Below are 24,227 nucleotides of genomic sequence, written 5' to 3'. Positions count from 1 at the left end.
TCAGGGGAAGTTGCGGGTCACAGGGGTGCAATGTTCCTCCAGTCCTCTTCCTCTCTTTTTAAGTAAACTTTATCAGACAAGATTTTAACTAAAACACAAAAAACTCTCAGCTAATCAGCACCTGGATATTTCAGCTGGAGGAGTTGATGCAAAACTAACAGGCTATTTCTTGTGTGAAACACATCATCTGCCAGGCAACTTCCAGAGCGATTGGTCTTATCTTGAACCGCATTATAGTGCATTTCTTTACAGAAGTTTGACTGGATGGATAACGGCGTCTGTGCGGAGTGGATAGGTTAGGGAGCAGCTTCCTGTTTGCTGTACTAATGCCTGAGGAATTCATTCTCCTTTTATGGTAAAGTGAAGCAGAGGTAGGCGGACAGACTATCCCTGAGTGAGGGAATTTAGATGATTAGAACCAGTTCAGGCTCAGTGCGGTTCCGTTTGCAGACTCTGAAGGAGGTGTACTAGTGGAACAAAACCCTGCAGGATTGTGGATGGGTTTGCTCTCATACAGCAAGTACTACAGCTTTGGTAAGTGGCTCAGGGAACCATGAGTGGAATGGGTTTCTAGGTGTCAACTAGTAGCCAGTAACGTACATTATTTATAAACTAGATTGTTTTCAAGCAGGCTTGGGTATTGTTTATGACCATAGGCAGCTACATGTCTGTTTACTTTGGTTCCTGCAGTGTTCTTCCCTCCTTTACCGATTGGGCAAATGCTAGCTGAAGTTTAGCTTCACAGCCTCTGGCCATCCTCTGGTACCTCACTGTTCTTCAATAATGCACTCAAATAGTGGGTGTTGCTGTACCTTTTGAGAGTACTTCTCCTTAACTTTATCCACACATACAAAAGAAGATTAAATGAATAGCCCTTCTCCCTCTCTGCACGTAATTAAAAGGAAAGGGAATTCTGAAGAGGTTGAGGAGTTGCATTGTTCATCCAACCTTCTTCCTCTCTTTTAAGTAAAATTAACCATACAAAGTATTAACCAAAACAGTAATAATTCTCAGCTAATAAGCATCTGAATATTTCCGCTGGGTGTGTTGAATGCAAAACTGACAAGCTATTTCTTGTCTGAAGTGCGTCATCTACCAGGCAACTTACAAAGAAATTGGTCTTATCTTAGAATGATCATACAGTGTTGCAAGCAGAAGGCTTTGGATTGGTTGAGAACAGGAACCTTACCACCTTTTGGGACACCAGCCAAATTACCAGCACCACAAGCACTACCACCTGAGATCAGTCAACATAGTGTATACTTAGATTTGAGCTTTGAACTACTTGCTCAACACACCTCATACTGGGTGGGGCATTACAATCAGTGATTTCCATAGAATTTGCCTAACACAGTAACAGTTTCAGGAAGGTCCAGACAGCACCTCAAGCTACAGTATTCCCTTGGTTTGTTTGTACTGGCCCTGGATTCAATTTACTGACAAGGGGGCGGCACGGTAACGTAGCGGTTAGCACGATGCTATTGCAGCGCCAGCGATCGGGGTTCGATTCCCGTTGCTGTCTGTAAGGAGTTTGTACGTTCTCCCATGTCTGCGTGGGTTTCCTCCAGGTGCTCCAGTTTCCTCCCACATTGCAAAAAGACATACGGGTAGGTTAATTTGGGTTTAAAATGGGCGGCATGGACTCGTTGGGCCAGAAGGGCCTGTTACCACGCTGTAAGTAAAATTTTAAAAAAAATTGAGACCTAAGAGGATGGTTGTCTTTCTATGGTTTGTGTTCTTTATGGAGGGCTGCAGTTATCACTGTGATCTCCACTGCGACATAGGATATTAGAGATCAGGACAGTTTGAGTTACCGACGTTCTGAGTATTTTTTTTAATTGCATGTGCTGAGCAACACGTTATATCCTTCAAACAACATGTATCTGAATGGTTGCCCATTGAGGCTTGGTGCAGTTTATGGAAGTGCAGAAATACAGTTCACAGTCTCATTTGCTCCTTACTTGACGTGGAACTTTCAATGACTTTGTCCACTTGGTAGCAACAGCTGAGTCCAATAGTAAAGGACATGCTCTTCCCAAGGGCCTTGTCATTTTCAGTTCATAAGTTTACTAATTTCCATTAACATTCTTCTATTAATTTGATTTATACACGGTAGCATATCGGTTAGCGTTACGCTATTACAGCGCCAGCAACCCGGGTTCAATTCCCACCGCTGTCTGTAAGGATTTTGTACGTTCTCCCCTTGACTACGTGGGTTTCCTCCGGGTGCTCCAGTTTCCTCCCACATTCCAAAGACGTATGGGTTAGGAAGTTGTGGGCATGCTATTTTGGCGCTGGAAGCATGGTGACACTTGCGGGCTGACCCCAGAACATACTACGCAAAGATGCATTTCACTGTGTGTTTCAATGTACATGTGACTAATAAAGAAATCTTATCTTATCTTATAATGATGTGGGCTGGATCTACTCGTAGTGTGTACAGACAAAATAGGTGTGTTCATAAGGTTTCGGTCTGGTTCATATTTGCAGCAAAACTGTGAATGTCAATGCACCAAAGTAAGGTCAACTTTGGCCAACCTTCCTGCTTGAAGACTGTTCTTTGAGCTCCCATAAAGAATTATTCCTTGCATTTTCTCCAGGTCTTGTTACTCTTTTTCTTTCACCAGTCACCAAGGAGACATGTTATCAGCCTGTGTCAGCACAGCTTACCAAAGACTGGTAACTCACTCTGAAATTAACCAAGCTCCTCAAGCCTGCCCTGCATTCAATATGATCATAGCTGATTTATGCTGGCCTCAACACCTCTTCTGTGCCATTTCCTCATAACCCTCAATTCCACAATCCATCAAATACTTATCTATCTTCACCTTAAATATATCCAATGATTTGGCCTCCACGCCACCCTTGGGGGCAGCGAATTCCAGAGGATCATTGCCCTCTGAAAGAAGAGATTCAGAAACTGTGAAAGGGAAACCAAGGTGAACTGGAGAGAAACTTGTCTGTTTATTGGTCCTTTCTGTGGACAGGACCTCTCAGGATTTATTGACAGACTCTGGAAATTGGAGAAACAATAATGCATTTATCTAATCTGAAATACAATGAATGACCATTCAAGTACAATGTATTATCATGATAGTTTGTTTTAAATATTTCGGCTTATTTTTTCCATTTTCTTGAGATCCTCAGTTGATTCATGTTTCAGCAGCACCAGCTATACTCATCCAGTGACAGCTGATATTTATTTTTTTAATTACCTCTGCAATACCCAGGACACTGCAGTGGGTTAGATGTACCCTGGGCCAAAGACTCTAATAGTCCAGTATTATACTGTGTTGTTTGTTTCTCTAGATATTACAGACTAAGGATGTCTCAGATAAAGAAGGTTTCCTCGGTTTATATTCAACTTGCTAATCCTGGGACTATCAGCACCCCGAAGACGTATAAATCTCTTGAAGCTGCGAGGGCGGACGATCATGGCCGCCAAAAGTTAGTGCCATCTGCAGCCAAGTCCAGGAGCCCCTCCAATAGATTCGAAAATGTGGGTGTGAAAGGAGTGGTAGGGACCATGCCATCAGACTTGCATTCTGTTAGTGAAGGTAAGGAAAGCACTATGTATGTCTACTTCAGTTCCTTTCAATCTCTCACCAGTGCGACTTTATTCTAACGAAATTCTGTGAAACTCACTGTGGTCATAGTTTGGAGCCGTGCGTCGTAACTACTGTCTGATTTGGAAAAGTTTTTGTTGTATTATGATAAAGGTACAGGTGGAAATAAGCATAGAACTGGTAATGTTGAAAGTAATTTGATTTTAAGTCTGCCCCAAGGGCATGGTGGAGAAATGCATTACTGATCCATATGGACAAGGATGGTCTACGTTCAATTCTTTATCAATCCTTAATTAACTAATCTCAGCTAAGGAGTGGGTGTTAACCACCACCCAATTCCCCTTTGCTTAACACAGGGAAAAAAACAATCAGGCTTTATGATCGTTTATGATCATTATCTAGTGATTCCTACTATAAAATGTATTTACGTAATGCATCAGGTAAACGTATGTACAATAATGCATCAGGTAAAACTAGAAATGGATGACTATCATGGCTGCACAGTTAAAAATCCTTCCAACACTTACTGCCAGTTTGCATAAAGAATGAGTGTTCTGAGAAAATTTCAGAGGATAATTTACATATATCTTGTAATGATCTTCCAGGAAAGAACAGTGGAATCTTGTGTCTGCTCAGTGAGATTAAATAACAAACATAAAATCTCAGAAACTAGTTAACAGTAATTGTTGACATTTTTAATTTTCATTGTTCATTTTTAAGCAGCCGAGTGCACAAACTCTGACCATTAAGATCATTGGTTGGGAATGGTTTCTGTCACTCTGATCAATCTATTGCAAGTGTCCCACCATTTGGAATGGATGTGCCCTAGTCTTGGCAATTTTCCCTGCCCATATTATGTGTTTTTTTTGCAGATTACCCCCCCCCTCCCCCTCCACCTGCTCCAGAAAACACAAGAGATGCTTTTCCCCCAAGTGAGATGCCACTTCCACCTCCACCACCACCTCTGCTTTCTGATGGGACAGTTCCAACTTTGAATGATTCCAACCAAACCAATGTGCAGAAGTCATATGGTGGAGCAGGCTCCAAACAGCAGGTAGGAAGCTTAATTTTTCTTCTTCATCCATTTTGTATCACAAGTGTTGACTCTCAGTGAGATGTGAATTTTTGACAAACTTTTGATGTGTCAGACATTGAGTGTAATCGTGCTATGTGCAATCTTAATTTCCAGTCCTAAGGTGAAAGAAAAACTGGAAAACGAGATTGAAGTAAATTCTCTGTTGTACTTTTTAAAAAAATAAAATTCCTTTTTAACCAGGAATTCTCTCCACCCTCTGAATCTGAGAAACACAGCATTCCAAATGTGGGAATCAAACTGGAAAATTCATCACCTCAAACAGTGAATGACAAGCTGAATGGGTTACCAGGTTCCAGAGCAGGTAGGTGGGTATTACTTAGTGTGGAATGGATTCACACATTTCCTGGTTCCCTAGAGCATAACTGTGGGTATTGAACATTGTATGGAAACTAAAATCATTTACATGCTATCTCTGTTGTATTATTTATCACCTGGTGTTGTGCATTTCATTTCCACAACCAGAAAAAAATTCCAACCAGCACCTTAAAAACAATTATTAATTAATTGCCTGCATTTGGTAAGGATTGTATTGAATCTCCTGGGAAGCATGGAGAAACTGTAGTGTGGTTGTAAGTTTCACTTTGAATGGGAGACTGGACAATGCATCGCCCAACAAGTTGTCCAGTGCGTCAGCAATTAACCACATGTAGTTGACTGGGAATCTAGAACTAGTTAATGGCACAACTGATTCACAATTAAAGTATAGCTGTTCATGGCCGTATGATCTCAAAATTCATATTTACATGGCTTAAGTCTTGATAAAAAGATTAGCAGAGTGCATAAGTTATTTTTTTGATCATTGTGTTCTACTTTTATGTAGAAATGGGTATTCATTGTGGAAATACATGTGGGTTACATTTACCTGAGAGATAATAAGCATTTTCTGTTAAAGGTGGTGCCTAATGCTAGAACTGTTTTGGTATTACCATACCTGTGGCTACTCTGTGATATCTATTGGACAAAGTTAGTTTAGCTGTTGATCTTTAAATGCAACCCTGACTACTTGGGTATAGAACTTTAATGTGCCCTTTAATTATATTCTTGATCCAAATTGGAAAAAAAAGTACACCCAGAGTGTTAAATTGGCCTCAATACAACATACATTATGTGGCAAATTCAAAAATGCCACAGTGATATGGTGGTGATTGGGCAGCAGTAGAAGCACATTGTTGGACAATGTAGAAGAAGCTTTACATTGTTGTTTAATTTGTGCTTTAGCAAATTTGGGTGTGTTTGATTAGGGACACCAGTACCTGAAACTGAAGAGATTTTTTTCTTAATACAATAATATTCTTCATTAACGATCATGAACAATTTGAAGTTTCAGTTCCTGGAGAGTGTTAACATCATCTTTTGTGGTGATTGGTTGATTTCTTAAAACTATTGAAGAATATTGCAGTCATACAGTGTACATCTTTTCTTCTCAATTAGGAGTACCAGAGTAAACAAGCTTCATTTTGATTTAAATGTTTCAAAAGAGAAACATTGTTGAACATTGCTGTTCTTTGGCTAGTGAAAAGCATACTAGAGCACCTTGTTGAAATGTAAAAATGAAATTGGATTCTGAGCTATTAAATTGGCAAATAACAACTTTTCTTAATGAGACACATTTTAAGAAATGTTTTTAAAAAAAGAAATAGGATTTGGAAGGTATTGGGAGGCATTCCAGGGCATGGAAACAAAATCATATAATGAAGGTTTCCCTTGTACTGATTGCTTTATCTCAACTGGATTATTGGAGACTTTGCCATTGAATCATGAAGTCTTAATGAGTATGGAATCTGTTAGTTGCTGACAACACTAGCTTGGCGAGAAGGTCTACTTTCTGAGAATTGTGGAGAGATTGGTATTTGCTGGAGTCTGAGAATGTTGACCTGGCTTTGAAATCTAGTCTCTTAGTTTCAGTCAAACTGTGATGCATTAACCTGTGTCCTAATTCTGGCCAAGCCCAAATATACTAATCAGTCCCGGTCACACTGGAGTGCACTAGATTTGGGGAAATTAAGATCTTGGCTTTTTCCCTCTCTTAGATATCTGCGCATTTTGCAACCAAGCAATTCTTCCAACTCTCCCCGCTGTTCAAGCCATGGACAAACTATTCCATGAGAATTGTTTGAAGTGTAGAAAATGTAACTGCAGACTGGTGGGAAAAAACTATTACAATCTGGATGGCGACCCTCACTGTGAATCCTGCTACCAGGTACAGTAATAATTTCTTTTAGTAAAGTTCCTGTTTTTCTTCTTTGCTTTCCTGAGGGCAATAATTTTTATTGAAATAAAGTTATGATGCCTAGGACAGTGTAATAATGCTTTGACTGTGTCAGCATCACAGTTAAGCTGATCCAATATACTGTATGCACACTTGATGATTTCTAATTAGTGGACAACTTTTTAATATTTTTGCTATTTAGCTCATTTTTCTGGATGCTGACATCACAAGCAAGGTCAGCATTTACTGCCCATCCCTAATTGCCCTTGAGAAGTGGTGGTACCACTGCAGTCTTTCTACTGTTGCTGGGAGGGAGTTCCAGGATTCAGAACCAATGAGGGGACAATGACATGTTTCCAAGTCAGGAAGGTGTGTGACTTGGACAGAAATCTCTTGGTTAGGGTGTTTGAATGCATCTTCTACCAAAGTCCTCGTCCTTATTGGTGGTAGAGATTGTAGGTTTGGGTGGTAGCCTAGCTAAATAGTTATGATGTATTTTGTTGGTTGCTCAAATTGCAGCCAAGTTGTGCCAGTGTGGAGCTTATGTTTAGAGAGTGAATGTGGTGTCAATCAAGTGATGGTACTGAGCTTCTTGAGTATTGTTGGAGCTGTACTCTTCGGGTCAAATGAAAAGTATTTCATCATACTCTTAACTTGTGCCCTGTAGGTGGTAGAAAAGAAGTATCAGGAGGTGTGTCATTCAATGTAGGGTATCCAGCCTCTGACCTGATCTTGCAGCCACAGTACATGTAGTTGGTTCAATCGAGTTTCTGATCCCCAGAATGTTGACGATGGGAGGCTCAGCAACAGTAACACCACTGAACAAAGGTAGATGGTTAGGATCCCTCTTAATGGAGATGGTCATTGCCTGGCACTTTGGTGGCATGAAAGTTACTTGCATTTATCAGCCTATGCCGAAATGTTGTCTACATATTGCTGCACAAAAACGTGGACTGCTTCACCTGCTGAGGAGCTGTACATGAAGGTGTTGGCCACTTCCTTGAGGACCAGCTGCAGTGACATTCTGTGGCTGGGATAACTGATCTCCAAAAATAACAACTTTCTTCCTTTGTGCTTGATAAGTGATCAGCAGCAGGAACCCTATTGGCTTTTCTTTCTCCTTCCCTTAATTGTCAGGATGTTTGAGAAATCTTTAGTTGATAAGTAAGGTTTTTGATTTGCTTTCTTCCACTACCTAGAGTCATAGAGACATACAGCACGGAAACAGGCCCTTCAGCCCACCAAGTCCTTGCTGACGATCAACCACCCATTTACATTAGTCCTGAATTAATCCTTTATTTTATTCTCCCTTTATTCACATCCACTCCCCTAGATTCTACCACTCACCTACACACTAGGCGCAATTCACAAGTAGCCAAGGAACCTACCAACCCACACACCTTTGGAATGTGGGAAGAAACAGGAGAACCTGGAGGAAACCCACACAGTCAAAGGGGGAACATGCAAACTCCACACAGACAGCACTAGGATTGAACCTGTGTATCTTGCGGTCTAAAGCAGCAGACCTACTAGTGCGCCACTCTACCTACTAAATCATTGCCAAAGCAATCCTTTGGACACTATCCTCCACATGTGAGTATGAACAAAAAAAATTGTGGGCAGGATAGTCTATCAGGGCAATATTGTAATTTTCTTGCATTAGATGTCCCCTAGAAGACAGACTGAGTGTGGCACAGCATAGTTTTCACCTGTCAATGGACTCCCTGACAGCCTGATAGATCCTCAAACCCGTGGGAAACAGTAACCTTATTTTTCTCTGCAAGTAGGCTCATCGACTTGAAAGGATCATATTAAATGTAATACTGGTCATGTGGAAGAGGCCCAGATGTAATACAGATCACGTAGATGTCTTCCCAAGATAAGATGATTATTTCTACACACATCTCACTCAGTGTGGTTTTTATTGAAAAGGGAAAAAGCAATTTAATGGAGACCCAACAAACTTGGCTAATGTAATATAATGTGCAAAATATAATAGATTCTTCTTCTGTCAGCTGCAGTGAGGGTGTTAACTATGATTTCCATTCTCCCTTAAATTGCAGAACACCTTGGAGAAGTGTGGAAAATGCAATAAGATCATAATGAATCAGATTATTAGAGCTATGGGCAAAGCTTTCCATCCTGAGTGCTTCACATGTGTTGTCTGTCACCGGCTTATTGGAACGGAGCGTTTTGGAGTGAACCAAGCTAATGAGATTCACTGCCTTGAAGACTACCAGAGGTATAATTCTTACATTTCTATGCAAAGCAATACTGAAAAGATCGTGTTTCAGCAAAAGGTTTCCTTTTATGCTGATTCATTGTTCTAAATTAGATCCAGACTTACCATGCTTTACCCAGGGTACTACAAAATCATTTAAATTCTCTAATACACTTTCTAATTCATAAGGTGGCTCAGTGAGTAATTGCATTATGTGCTATTGTACTGATCACAGTGTCTGCAGTGAGCAGAAATAGCACATCTCAACTACAATAGCATTTTGGATGGCAAAGTTAGCTTCAATGCCCCTGGTCTAGAATGGGAAAAGATCAGTGATTTCTGCTGGAAAGTGAATGGAAACGAGTGAGGACTGGATCAGGCCAGTCCTCACTCATTTCAGTGAGGAATGAACTAATACAAGAGTCCATGTAACTTGCATCAGTTCATTCCTCCAGGAGCGCACTATTGTTAGCCTATTATTGCATCCATTTGTTTCCGAAAGCCCATCCAACTTCTTATAAACTTATTGCCAGTCCAATCCAGGTGTTGATCACTCACTGTGTGAAAATAATTTGTGTGACTTTGAGAAGTATGAAGAAATCTCCTCACCTGCCGTGTCTGACCAAAAAATCTTTGTTATTGAAGAAGCTTAGATGATTAAATATGCAAATATTTCCCCATTTAATAATTGTAATATCCATGTTTAATTTCTTATCCTTGCCATTCAAAGTCTTAAAATATTGCCCATTTTCATCATGAGTCTGGTGCAAAATTGCAAGTTCACTTTCTATCAGTCTGTGGCACTGTTGTACATTGAAACTGCTTCGCAGACCAATCAGAAATTTGGATCACGCAAAGCAAGTTAGCTTTACTGGCTGCATATTATTAATAAAAAGCTATTAATGCAAGACTTTATGATCAAAATATCTACTTGTTGGATGACTCTTATGCATGCCTTTGAATATACATGTCAAATCCACAAAAATAACAGGAAATATTTGGTGCCAAATAGTGCAAGTGGATTGAGTTTTTTTGAGGAGGTAACTAAGAAAAATGATGAAGGTCCAGAAGGTAAAGCACAACGGATTTAAGGTGTGTTGGCAAATTGGATCCAAAATTGGCTTGGTGATAGAGACAGAGGGTAGTGGTGGATGGGTGTTTTTCTGACTGGAAGTCTGCAACAAGTGGTGTACCGCAAATCTGTGTTGGGACCTTGGCTGCTTGCAATATATATATATATATATATATATATATATATATATATATATACAGTTAAGTTGGATGAGAATGTTGGTGGTATGATTAGTGAGCTTACAAATAAGATGAACATTGATGGTGTTGTAAATAGAGAGAAAAGTTTGTCAAAGGATACAGTGGGACATAGATCAGCTGGAAAGTTGGGTGGAGCAGTGGCAGATGGAATTTAATCCAGACAAGTGTGAGGTAATGCACGTCTGGAAGTCAAATTCTGGTAGGACATATAGAGTAAGTGGCAGGAACCTTAGGAGCATAGATATACAGTGCAGAGAGACATGAGGTGCAAGTCCATTGCACCCTGAAAGTGATGACCAGGTGCATAAGGTAGTGAAAAAGGCATTTAATATGCTTACCTTCATAGGCTGAGGCGCTGGATATAAGAGTTGTGACATCATGTTGCATTGGTACAAACAGTTGGTTAGATCACACTTAACATTGTGTTTGGTTCTGGCTGCCACACTACAGGAAGGAGATGATAGTCATAGAGAGAGTGCAGAAGAAATTCACCAGGATATTGCCTGGAATGGAGGGCTGTAGTTATAAGGAGATTGGATAGGCTGGGTTTATCCTCACAGGAAAGTAGGAGGCTGAGGGGTGACATTATAGAGGTTTATAAAATTTTGAGGGTATAGATAGGATACATAGTCAGAATCTTTTTGCCAGGGCAGGGGAGCCTAGAACTAGGGGGCACAGATATAAGGTGACAGGGGAGAAATTTAAAGGAGATCTGAGATGCAAGATTTTCCACACAGAGGATGTGAAAATCTGGAACAAGCTGCCAGAGAAAGTGGTGGAGGCTGATACAATTGCAACATTTAAAAAGCATTTGGATAGGTTGTTGGATAGGAAAGGCAGAGGGGGAAGCAGGCCCAATGCAGGCAAATGGGATTAATGTCAAGAGGCATCACAACTGGCATGGTCCAGGTGGGACAAAAGGGCCTGTTTCTGTGCTGTATGTTTTTAATGATTCTATGGATTTCAATATCTGGGTATCATTTAAAAGCCAATAGGTAACAGTGAAAATACTTAAGTGCATAATATAAAGCAGATGATCATATATTTAGTTTAGAGACAGTAGAATATTTCTACATTTTTGAACCTACTCTCACATTGAGAATAATTGAATTCTCCATCATCCCCTCATGACCGGGAATTAAATTAGCAAAGTTATTTAAAAAAATTTTCTTACTCACAGCACAAGTGATACAAACGTGGAGCTGGGAAACATAGACTACAAGGCCTTGCAAATGCAAGGGTGATGCTACAATTGGATTCAGTTTTCTGGTTAGCAAGGGAAAAAAAAGCACAAATATAGCTCCTCTAGAAAGCATGAGATGGTAGACTTTGAGTGAAGGAGCATCATATGAGCTCCCCAATATAGGTTCTGAAGAATGGATATTTATGAAATATCCTAGAGATCTTCCCATGTATCCCCAAATCAACAATTTTCAGTGAGAATAAAAGAAAATTAATGGAATGAAAAAAATTGATGTTTCTTGTTTCAGGAGATATGCCCCACAGTGCTGTGTCTGCAAAATGCCAATCATACCAGAAACTGGACAGGAGGAGTGCATCAACATTGAACTGTTTGGGCTCCGCTTTCACGTGAACTGTTATAGATGTGAGGTGAGACCTTGTACATGGAGAAGTAGATTCTGGGTCAGAGCACCCAATGTGGTTACTTTATTTCGCTCAAAACGATGGCTTTTCTGTCATGGTAAATATTCAGATTTTCTAATTCTGTTTAAGTCAGAGTTGCTGAGATTACAAAGGTCTCAGGTATGGTGTCCTTTCTAAGCTGGAGTAGTTATAGGGGGCACTATAATTGGCCTTCAGATTAATAAGGTATTCACTTTGATGGATATCCAGTGACCCTTGCCACAAAATGCATGCATCAGGATTGAATAAACAGGATCAAGCTTAACTTTGTGACAATCTCACAAAGATGAATAGTCTGCCAACACTGTCCCTTTAAATTTTTCAGCCAGGATTGGTCTTGTTTCTAAAAGTGGGTAAAGTTCTGATTGCCTACACTATTGTAGCAGATAGACTAGTTTTGTGTTTTTTTTACAGAATAAAGCATAATTCTGCTCCTTCATGCATTTTACATTTGTCTGTGCTAGGTAGTAGACAGGAAGTGTAATTTCATATCATGTTCAATGTATTACCTGCAACAAGGCTCTGCAGTCTCGGTATCAACATCTCAGAGTAAAACTGCCACATCTGCACTCCAGAGATAAATGGAAACCATCTGAATAATGAATTGTAGGTAGAGGGGTTGCTGTAGCAAAAAGAATTCAGGAAAGGCTTAATAGAAGAGAAAATGTTAAAAACAAAATATAGTCAGGAACTCCGTGCATTTCAAGTCATTTTCTGTTTTTGAGGCAGGCTGTGATATTTGTAACAACATATCTCAAAAGTGTTCTCACCACTGAGGAATGGGAAAGATCTGTGGAGGACAGAAGATTATTGTTATTGCAGAACCTAGAATAGGCTAAAGTGAATTTATTCACATCTTGGCACAGAGGAACAGCAGTTTTATAATGGAAGAAAAGGCTGTGCATCAGAATATATCAATTATAAAAAGTTTGGAATTATACAATAAATAACAATAATCAATATGTCGCTCCATTTTACTTTCTAAGGTCTGGAGATATAAGTGCTATGGGACAAAGAAAGTGGAATTGAAAGAATGTATGAGTTTCCTTATGGAGAGGGAATATTATTCCTTGCCCTTCCTTGGCCAAAGTGGCAATAAAGTGGATCCAGAGAGCTACCAGTCCAGTACATAGAGATGTGATGGGTTACACGAAGTTGTGAGGTTGACCTATTTTGGAGCTGAGGCATTTAGGGGGTGATTTCTTTTCGTGGAATTGTTGTGGTGGTGGAGGAAGCCATTCGACCCGTGAAATCCATGCCAACTCCCTGTACTGCTATCTATTCTGTCCCATTCCCCTGCTCTTTCCCTGTGACTGTGTAAATTATTTTCCCTTATCCAAATCCCTTTTGAAAGCCCTGATTGACCCTGCTATATTTAGACAAACCATCGCCATTCTCTGTGATTTAATAAATATCCACACATTCTCTTCTATATTTTGTTTTTAATTTTAAATTAGTGTCCCTCTGTCCTTGGACTGCTAATGGGAACAACTTTTCCCAGTCCTATCTAAACCTCTCATGATCTTGTACGCCTGTATCGTATCTTCTCAACTTTCGTTGCTCTAAGGAGAACAACCTCAGCTTTTCCAGTCTAAACTCATAGTTGAAATCCCTCATTCTGAACCATTCTAATATCCCTTCTGAATCCACTCCAGGAGCTTCACATGTTTCCTAAAGCATGGTGACTAGAATTGGACTATTGCAGATGTAACCTAACCTGGTCTTTATAAGGATCCAACATAACTTCCCACCTTCTTAGCTCCATATCTATATTTACGAGTTCCAGAATCCACTTCTCTCAAAGTGTACTGCCACCTTCAAGATTTATATGTAAACACACCCAGGTCCTTCTGTTGCTGAACACCCTTTAGAACCATGCCATTTAGCATAAGCTATATCTCTCCACAAATGTTCTGCCTAATTATGTCACGTCACACTTCTTCACCTCCCCCTTCTGCCAGCCAAGTTAAGTTCTCTTGAAAAACTATCCTAGCCATCCACTACAACTTTGTCAGGGGAGCTACTGAAACTCTGCAAAAATTATATCATATTTTTAAGATTTTCATAGTTCTTCTGTCAGATTTACAGTGGACAATCTAAAGAACCCTTACAGAAAATCAGTTGATAGCTAGGTATAGATCATGTTGGAAATGGTGACCTTTAATTGAGGAATGTCACAGTTCATTCAGGTGGACCTTATCAATCCCACGACAGTATTTGAGAAGGGACAGAGTATTGGTGTCCTGGCCGAGATTTCTTGCACAATAATACCAACAGAAAGTGACCTACAGGTTACTGAACTCACAATGCTTGAGGATTGTTGCTGATATATTTTCCTCCAAAACAACAGTCACCTACTTCAAAGCAAATTATTATACATGAAATATTATGCAACATCATAAAATCTTATAACTGACTCACAACATTCATACATTGTTAAGACCTTACTGTGCAATTTACTGTGAAATTGTAGTCGAAACTCGAATAATCAGTTGAAAGTACAGAGAAACTCTGCAGAATGAAGTCAGGGTCACATGATAAAAGGCAGTTTCAGCCAAATATCTAGAACTCAAAGTGCAAAAGATTGGAAGAATAAACAATATATGCTGTATTAAGTCATGCTGACCAGAAAAATCCCAGGTTTCATATTAAATATGATGTGTTTCTCTCAAACAACATTACTGAAATAGATTCTGGCCATTACTACTTAGATAATTGTCCTGGCAGTATGCAAATTGGTTTCTACGTTTCCTACATTGGAATAAGTGAGCATAGTTCTAAAGTACCTAATTAACTAAGTGCTTTGGGATGTCTTAAGGCTGTAAAAGTTATAAATGCAAATGTCTTTCTTTCTGCTCATTGCGCTTCAGAAAACAATATCAACTTTCTTCTTGCGATCTATTGTTTGTTAGTTTTTGATTATTAAAATAGGCTCTTGACCTTCAAAGTAAGCTCAACAGTTGCAGGTATCTAATCTCACTACGAAACTAAATTATTAAACATATTTGATTGTACTTTATAATCAAGGTGACATTATATTTTGGCGAATTTTGTATTTGCCCTTTAAAATATTTTAGTATGATGAAAACCTCCCAAAATTCCTCTGGATACATGCAATGTGCATTTTGAATTCCGAACAAGGCTGCAACAGGAAACTTCTCTGTATGACTCAGCAATTCACTTAATACACCATCAAACATTCGAACCTTCAAAAATATTATTAGAATTGCATGCACTCTCATAACCAGGATAGCTTCCATTTGTAACTCCTCAGTTATTGAAACAGACCATGTCTGTATGCATTATTATTTAGGGCAGTTTTGCTCATGGGGAAGTTTGGGTCAGAAATGCTGCCCATGACACAACCCCAAGTCATATTTCCCTGATAGAACTTTAATTTGTTGGTAGAAACTTCATAAAACTGAGGAAGTCCATGGTTGCTTTTCTGGGAAATGCACTGAAGATGCAATAATACATCGTCTGATATTTCACTTAGAGGAACAGGAAGCTTTAAATGTGGCAGAATTAATTCAAGGTTTTTAAAAAGTAAAAATATAAAATAGTTGATGGAGATGGGAGCCTCATGTTTCAGCAAAGGAGACTAAGGAAAGGGAGAGTTAAATACTGGGACATTTCTCTCTCCAGTAATGATCGTTGATCATCCTGGCTGCTGTCCCTGAGAATGGTGCTCTGCCTCTCATTCATGGAGACGGAGTAGGGGTCTTTGAGATGTTAGGTTAGCAAATGGGCAGGTAACTCTGGTCCATCATCTTTTTAAAATGTGGTACAACGGAGGAAAATTTAATTCACCATGTTTAAAGTGACAGTGCAGAAAGTGAGTGTGATCTAACATGAGCTACTTCCTCTATACAGAATTCACCTTATTTTTAATTAGAGAAGACTTTATTAACAAGGTGCCTTACTATAAATACTAGAACAAAATTTTTAGCATTGGTTGATTTGTGAATAATAAATGATGAATAAGATGCCAAAGTACTCTGGATATTGGAAATCTGAAGTTTGAAGGAGGAGGAAAAAGCATTTGAACTACTTAGCAGATCAGGAAACAGATCTGATGGTTCAGGTCAACGATCCATCCTCAGAACTAGGAAAAGGTAAACAGATTTTATCTGAAAGCTAGCATCTTAAAATATAAAAAATTCCCATTTCTAAAGAAAGATCATCAATCTGAAATGCTAACTCTTTCTCTCAGTGAGTTATGAATATACAGTTGAAGTGAGTAACTGCTCTTGGTATCAAGGCAGCAGTTGACTGTGGCGCATCAAGAACCCCGAGTAAAACTGAAGTCAATGGGAATATAAGGGTAAACTTTCCAGAGGATTTCCCCTTTCCCCTTCTTTCTTAATCCTTCAGTCTGTTTGCTTCATTGTAACTGGTCATCCTGTTACAGTCCCTGGGCTTTAATCAGCTCATATTCATTAACTTGCAAGTTTAAAATATTTTGCATTGCAAGTCTAACCTTGAATATTCTACTAAGGCAAAATTTGGGGCAAACATATTGATTAATCGTCAAAAATAGTGGATGGATTAGACAGTTTCCAATATTAGGGGAAACAGGCAAGAAGAATTACAACCCTATGTATCACACCAAAGGGGTGTGTTATTTTAGTTCTACTGCTGCCTAGTGCATCTGGGCCAAAATTATAACAACTCTTCGGGAAAGCAGTTCTATCATGAAAATGAAATGTGAGATCTGGTTGGCAGTTTATGTTTCCGTATAAGATCCATCTTCCTGCTTAAACTTGAAATACCAGTTCCTGAACAATGCATGTTTCATAAGCATAGATATCCAGGATAACAGAACTACTAAATGTTTACCCTCATTGAATGCAACAAGGGTGTTACCCACATTTAAAAAAAATGTAGCAACACGTTTTGCTTAAATTCTGTCTACAAGTAGAGGTAAACACATATTTGTTGAGTTTTCACGGTTTCATTTTCTAAAAAAAAATTCTGCCAAGCGGTTGATGATAGAGTAAAACTTAACGGCAGGGTAAGACAGTCTAATGGATGGGCTGAATTGTGGATACATTCCCAGGCCTACTTATGAACTATAATTAAATAAATATATGGATTTTGAGCATTCAGTGGTTCTGCTGCAAACTAAACATTAAGTGTGATCAAATACACATTTCAAATTCACTTTTGGAATGTTGGTCTTGTTAGTAGGAATGGCTTATTCCTCATCATGCCTAAGGTGGTGGTGGTCAGGGAGCTGCATTCTTGAACTACTGCATTCCAGGTGGTGAGGTTATCATAAGTTCCACCAGGGGTGAAGGATTGCTTGTGGTTCCATGATCATGGTGTTCCTTTGCAACTACTTTTGTCTTAAAAGGTGATGCAAGTGCTGTTGAAGAGTTTAAAGCTAAATTTCAGTTTCTGATAATGCAGTCTCTATCCAATTCTATTAGCATTGGCAAAGAAACAAAAGACTAATTCATGTGTGATTGATTGAATACATTTTCAACTCTTTTAAAGACTTTATTGGAATTGTATGTTTTTTTTAGTTCATTCATGGATGTCAGCAACACTAGGAAGGCCAGCATTTATTGCCCAACTGCAGCCCACATGGTAACAAAGTTCCTGATGGTGAAGGAAAGTATAAAGTTCAAGGATAAAAAGAAAAATCAGAAAATTTGATAAGGCTATTTGTCCCATCATGCCAATGCTAGTAGAAAAAGCTCTCGAGCCTTATCCCATCTTCCATCACTTGGGCTGGAGCCCAGTGGCTCTTCATACAAACATCCAAGTACTGTTTAAACGTGATGGCAGGCAAAGGGGGGGATTGTCTGCCACCATCATCCTTCTGGCAGCGAATTTCAGATCGCAACCATCCTCTTGCCTCCAATTCTTCTACAAATTACTTAAAATCTGTGGATGGTAGTTCTGCTAGGTATGTGTGTGATTGGGAAGATGTTGCCAGTGGTGTTCCAGGGAACGTAATACTTGGTCTTCTATCCTATGTCATAGAGCTACAGCATGGAAAGCAGGCCTTTCAACCCATCAAGTCCACACTCACCATCAACCACTAATGCCTCACTAATCCTACATAATCCCATTTTTATTCTCCCCAAATTCTTTCCAACTCCCCTAGATTCTACCCCTCACGTACTACATTACTAGTGGCAATTTATAGTGGCCAGTTAGCCTACCAACCCATACATCTCTGGGATGTGGGGGGAAACTAGAGCAGCCAGAGGAAACCTATGGTGAAGAATGAATTTACGTGAAGTTAAGACTTCATCACTTAAGGATTGTACAGTATCCTATAAATGATATCCACTGTGCCTCTAGAACAAATAGTTATAATGCTGCAATTCAGGGAATAGCTCTATGGTAGATGATTGAGGATAACCCTGGCGATAACATTCGCTATGGTTGATAGCAAGGAGGCCCTTCCACAGTCAAATTTTTCTACTTTCTTGAAGATAGTCATGGTCACAGCGTCTCCAAGGTCCACCACTTCCAAGTTGTGGAGAAAAACTTTGTGGATTCGTGACCGAAGCTCCTCACCACCAAGCTTTTGAACTCAGGAATACTGTCTGCTCCAAAGCCTAGTTTATTACGCCCCCAGCCCCACCCACTTTAAACAACATTTTCGTTGTGTGACAATTTGAGGTGAAATGCATGGAGCAGCAACAACCACTATAAATACGGCCTTTTTCAACCTCACCAAAGCATTTGATTCTATCAATAAGGAGACACTGTGGAACACATTCCTCAAAGTCAGTTGCCCACCTAAATGTCTCCATCATATGTTTGTTTCATGATGGCATGCAAGCCATGATCCTAACCAACCAGTCCACAACACAAACAATCTCAATGACGACTGCCAAGGATGTGTCATTGCCTCACTTTTTTCTAATCATCCCTGCCCCAATGCAGAATGTCATCAACAAGATTCCTGCTAGAGTAGAGGGTATAAGACTGCTCAGAGAGGAGCAGGAGCATTTGGGATGGCACTGAGAATCCTTAAATGCATGCCTCAAAATACACAGGAGTCCAGAGTAAAGAGCAGTAAGACCACACCATCTTACCAACTACCCATTCACCCACCTAGTCAGGTACGTCCTATCCAATCTGCGGTTCCCACGTTGACCTCTGTCACCTCAGAACCAAACTGGAAGCCTATTATCATCAATTTTGAGAGACTGTCCAAGACCACATTTACATCTATCTGCAATTGTTAGATTGGGGGAAAAAGTCAAATTTCAATTTGTTTATGATACAAGAGGATGATAAATTGAGACAGGGAGGTGGTTTTCAGAAAGACAATGGCAGGTTAGAGAACAATTGTGAGACAATACGATTTCATGTGGATAAAATCGAGGTAAACAACAAGGGAGCAAACACACAACAGAAAGGTATTCATGTGGACCAAGAGACCTGGTTCAAAGACATGTCCTTGAAGTACAAATGTAGATAGATCAACCCATTTAAAAGAGCAATTTGGGATTTAAAAATAGCATAACATAGTAAACAAAGTTATGATTTTGTTTAAAACACTGATTAGAACACTTTTGCATCATTACAGAAACTACACTGCGATTATTTTTGCTGGAGCAAAGCAGGAAACAGGAGATTTAAAACAATTAAATATTATCGCTGTCAGTTTTGATGTGCCTTTGATACTTGAAATCAGAAACTGGACTATACAATGAGAGATTGGGATTAGACTTTGATTGCCCTGCATGAAGCAAATGGTCTTTTCCATTAACTCCTATGACCATCAAGCTTGTTATTTTGACCTCAACATTTATCTTTTATACATCTACCCAACCCCCAAAAAGTCAGTATTTAGTCAATGTAAAACGTACAGCAAGCAATAAAAATTTCTCTAGAGGAGATGTGCAAGTACATTGCCATCAACTTAATTGAATTATGAAATGATTTACTAAATGAGACAGCAGCACAAATTTCCTTTAAAAGCAAAATATCTACACATCAAAAATAGTTTAATGGTTAAATGACAATTGCAACAGAATGGAGTTTGACTTAAATGAATAGGTAATGCTTTTGAATAATTTTCTAGATACCTGAAACACAAGATTAACAAGAGCCCAAAAACCTTTAAAGATGTGGAAAAAACATGCATAAAAGCAGCTATAAAATTTAGGATAGGACAAGTATTTCTCTAGAGCAGAAGCAGAGGAGGACTGTGCAGTATCATTGATTTTTTTTGGCAACATTTCAGGAGATACTAAATTTGTAGTAAACAGACAGCAAACTTAAATGTAAGGCTTAACTACTACTACTTAAACCCAAATTTAAAACCAAAACTACATAGTGCATATTTTTCTGTTTCAAAGTTATAATTATGGGAAAGAGAAAGCCAAAATGGGAAACACATATAACGAGTACTCTACTGACTCAAGCATGAATATGTAACATAATGAATGATGGTTCCATCAAATAGGAATGCAATTTCTTGCTTCTCTACACAGCCATGGTAGATACTTAGTCTTTAATATAATGATTGCATTTTTACCGAGCTGCTTTCCCAACCACCATAAACTGCTGTAATAAGCCACGTAACATTGAGAATAATGACGAAAATCCAACTTCAGTGCAAACTATGCAAAAGAGATTTGAATCTACCAACCACTCTTTCAAGTAATGTGCTGAATATCAGGTACCATATACTGCTCAGACTTGCTCACATGTGACTTTATCAAATTACTGATTCTTTGCTGCCAACTTCTATATGATCTCACCTGGACCAGTTACTTTGTATACTGTAAAAGAGTATTAAATCTAGTCTTTACAACTAATACGCAAGGGCAATGACAGTGCATTTAAACTCATTATTCTAAATGTAACACCATTATACTAGCAGATGGTGTTGAAATCTGGATACTGCACGACTGAACAAACTGCTGTCTGGAGGCGAAGTGTGAAGTGTGCACAAGCTACAGCACATTGTGCTATGAGTACTATTTTTAGTGTGAATTATTACATGTGACAGACATGTATTGTGCCATTGTGAAAGTAGATTAATGTCCTTACATTAGCATACCATTGCGTAGTATTACTGCGGGGATGTTTTCACTTCTAGCGAACTGTATAGTATACCATACATTGAGATAAAAGACACATTTTTATATTAACATTTGATAGCTTACTATGAACTAATCAGTTTTAATGAGGAAACAGGGATAGATTAATCTTCAGGAAAGGAAATGGCCCACTATTTGAGAGCATTGCTCATACATTTCCTTTGAGCAGAGATGCTGGGGCTGATAAATGCTGCTATTCTAGACTGATATTGCTAATGTGTGCTAATTTAGGGACAGAGTTGTGGGGTAGGAAGTCCACTTAGGCTTTTCATCACAATCAGACTAATTGTGGTAGGATTAGGATGGTGGTTGTTCAAGTTAGCATTAGTGAAGATTTTGGAATGTAATGTATACATATTTACTCTGTGGATTAAAATGTTTCACATTGTGTTACAGAAATGTGGAATTTTACTATCTCCTGATCCAACTGAGGAAGGATGTTTTCCACTCAACAAACAGATCCTTTGCAAGACTTGTCACACATCCCTGAATACCATCTCCACTACTTGAAGACCAGATTTTAGAGATGAATTATTCAACTTGTGAACTGTTGTATGTTTTGTTGTTGCAAATCTCTACTCTTTCATTTATAATCACTTCAAACAGACAATATCAGATCCCGTATCTCTGAAAGATCATTCCTCAGACTCCATTTACGTTAGAAGCTTCTATAAAGCTCAGCTCTATTGCGCCAAATAAACCCGAAAATCCCTGGTTTGATTGCTAATCAATGATCAAACCCAAGAAAAAAAACCATCAGCTGTATAACTGGCATCAGCACCCTTCCTACCAGTTTAGTGACAGCACTGAGGGGCTATACAAACTGACACAAACAATCACATTTTCTCTGTTGTGATATTATGGCACCACTGGTTTTTTTTAACCGTGTATTAATCAAAACAGCATTATCAGATTGGGCAGGTATGGAGTGGAAGGCCTGCACAATTAATTGGTTTACTGCTCCATGTATTATGATGAGCAAAGTGAATTAGCTTGAGTGAGGACTATACATAAACTTGGCGTAATAGGGAAAAGAAATGCAAGAAAGTGCATTTGCAAAAGCCTATCAAAGGGTGGACACAGGCACAATGGGCAAAATGGCCTGTTTCTAAGCTAGTTCCACAAAATACAAGTGCATTCATGTCTTTTCATCTTGTACCCACCTTCCTTACACCAGCCCCAAATATACTGCTGTCAATCCCAAGCACTAACCAATCTTTCAATATGTAGCACATTTGATATACTATTACGCATTAAAAGTTGTGAATCTTTGTACTTGAGATTTCTGTTCCCATTTACTTTGGATCAGAAGTTGCATACGTCGAATAACACTGACTCTCAAAATATATTTGTATTAAATAAAAGTAATCAATCATGCTTTAGGTTGGATTACATTTTGGAATTGGAAGAATCGTACATAAGAAATAATGACAACAGAATATGATTAGTTTTCTAAACTAATGCATATGTTAGTTGATAACAAAAGTCTTTAAAAGCAGCAGCAGCCACCCCACCTTGATTCAATATGAAATATATCTGTTTCACTGCATCACAACAAAGGAAATCAGTATACACTATTGAAATAATACAGACCAAATTCAATCCCTGATTTATGCCAAGTGGGTTAATCAAAGACTGGGTGGCAAAAGAACATGTGTTCCTGGGATGAGAAGAAAAAAAAATTAGGAATGCTAAATGCCATCCAGCAATTCCAGCTGCTGGATACCATTATAATTGCCAAGTGCAATATTGGATTTGGCTGTGTGGCCCAAGTAATGGGATATCCTGCCATCACTTTGCATTACATGAATTTGTATATGGAGAATATGTTGGAACTGAGTTGCTGTGAAAATGGATTCCAGCCTTGAGGAGAGCAAGAGAAAGTCAGGAGGGAGTGCAGGAGACCAAACACCGACTTGTGTTGTTACTAAATTGTTCACACAAGTTGTGTATTTCCTTACAACAGTGACTGTATTTTAGTATTATTTCATTGACTGTGAGGTACTCCCATACATCCTAAAGGAAACTATATTGATCCAGGTTTTCAAAGTTAGAAGGTTTCTAAATCAGCATTACCTTCTGTTGTCAAAGATGGCCTATCATCAACATACTGCAGACCAATGACAAGAAATGCAACTGAACAAACTACACAAGTGCTGTGGATACAAAAACAAATGGGTATCTATATCCCTGACAACCTCCCCCACAAATCCTTTACACAATCTTCAAGGAATACATCAGGAGTAGGGTGGAGTATTCTTCACTTGCCCAGATGCATGCAGTCCTAAGACACTCACTCATGTGACATCTTATCCACACCTTAAATATTCACTCCCTCCACTACCAGCACCCCACGGCTGCAGTGTATCACCTAATAAAATCAAAATGCACTACAGTTACTCATGTAGGCAAATCCAGACATAACTGCCAAAGCCACAACTTGTCCCACCTAGAACAAGGTGAAGAGGGACATGAGATTATCACCATCTTGAAGTTGCACACCACTATTCTTTGGAAACACAATAAGACCATCACCAAATGGACCATAACAATTCAAGATGGCAGCTCCCCGTTTCAAAGGCAATTATATTTAGGCCTTAAATGACACCTTCATAGCAATACATCCCATAACTGACTACCCAAAAACTTAAATAGCCTCTCACTTGCACTCAAACTGGAAGCACATAGAAAAATAAATTCCTCTCAAAGGAAAACATCCTCAAAGTACACCCAAAAAATACACTGTAAATTATAGTCTATCCATACTTCCAGTCTTGTGTTAGAGTTACATTTCTGCAAAAAGTATGATGGCTGTTTTACCAGTGTCCAAATAAAATGCAGCTGACAAATTAAGTGATTGCACACTGGAATGAACTTATTCCTCATGCAGCATAATAGAAACTGCAAGATTAAAATCCCACGATAGAAAAGATCTGGCTGTTCCGATTCTACACATTTGGGATGTTACTGCCGTTGACTTCAGGGCTCCTGGGAAGGGAAATAAATCAGCACACTATTCTGAAAATGAAACCTACGTAGATGTTAATAACTATGCTCAGTAACAATAATTTCTACATTGAATGAATTTGGTCACTCAGAACTGCATACCATCAACATCATTTTAATACGTAAGAACAGTACA

At 39.0% G+C, this 24,227-nt stretch overlaps 1 protein-coding gene across 2 annotated transcripts; it reads left to right on the top strand.

Moving 5' to 3' along the window:
• The first annotated feature begins 328 nt into the window (after window positions 1-328).
• Window positions 329-22,462, top strand: fblim1 (filamin binding LIM protein 1). 2 transcript variants are annotated; one of them, XM_052039300.1, is made up of 8 exons: window positions 329-534; window positions 3,310-3,557; window positions 4,439-4,620; window positions 4,843-4,963; window positions 6,693-6,862; window positions 8,935-9,113; window positions 11,855-11,975; window positions 21,482-22,462. In XM_052039300.1, the coding sequence occupies exons 2-8, from the start codon at window positions 3,326-3,328 to the stop codon at window positions 21,593-21,595; spliced, it is 1,119 nt and encodes a 372-aa protein (XP_051895260.1). In that variant the 5' UTR covers window positions 329-534; window positions 3,310-3,325; the 3' UTR covers window positions 21,596-22,462. The 2 variants fall into 2 exon arrangements, with proteins under 2 accessions (XP_051895260.1, XP_051895259.1); XM_052039299.1 differs by lacking the exon at window positions 329-534 and adding an exon at window positions 1,359-1,607.
• The last annotated feature ends 1,765 nt before the right edge of the window (window positions 22,463-24,227 follow it).

The sequence above is a fragment of the Pristis pectinata genome, chromosome 26 (assembly GCF_009764475.1).
Source record: "Pristis pectinata isolate sPriPec2 chromosome 26, sPriPec2.1.pri, whole genome shotgun sequence".
Classification (NCBI taxonomy): Eukaryota; Metazoa; Chordata; class Chondrichthyes; order Rhinopristiformes; family Pristidae; genus Pristis; species Pristis pectinata.
This window is presented reverse-complemented; position numbering and strand designations above follow the sequence as displayed.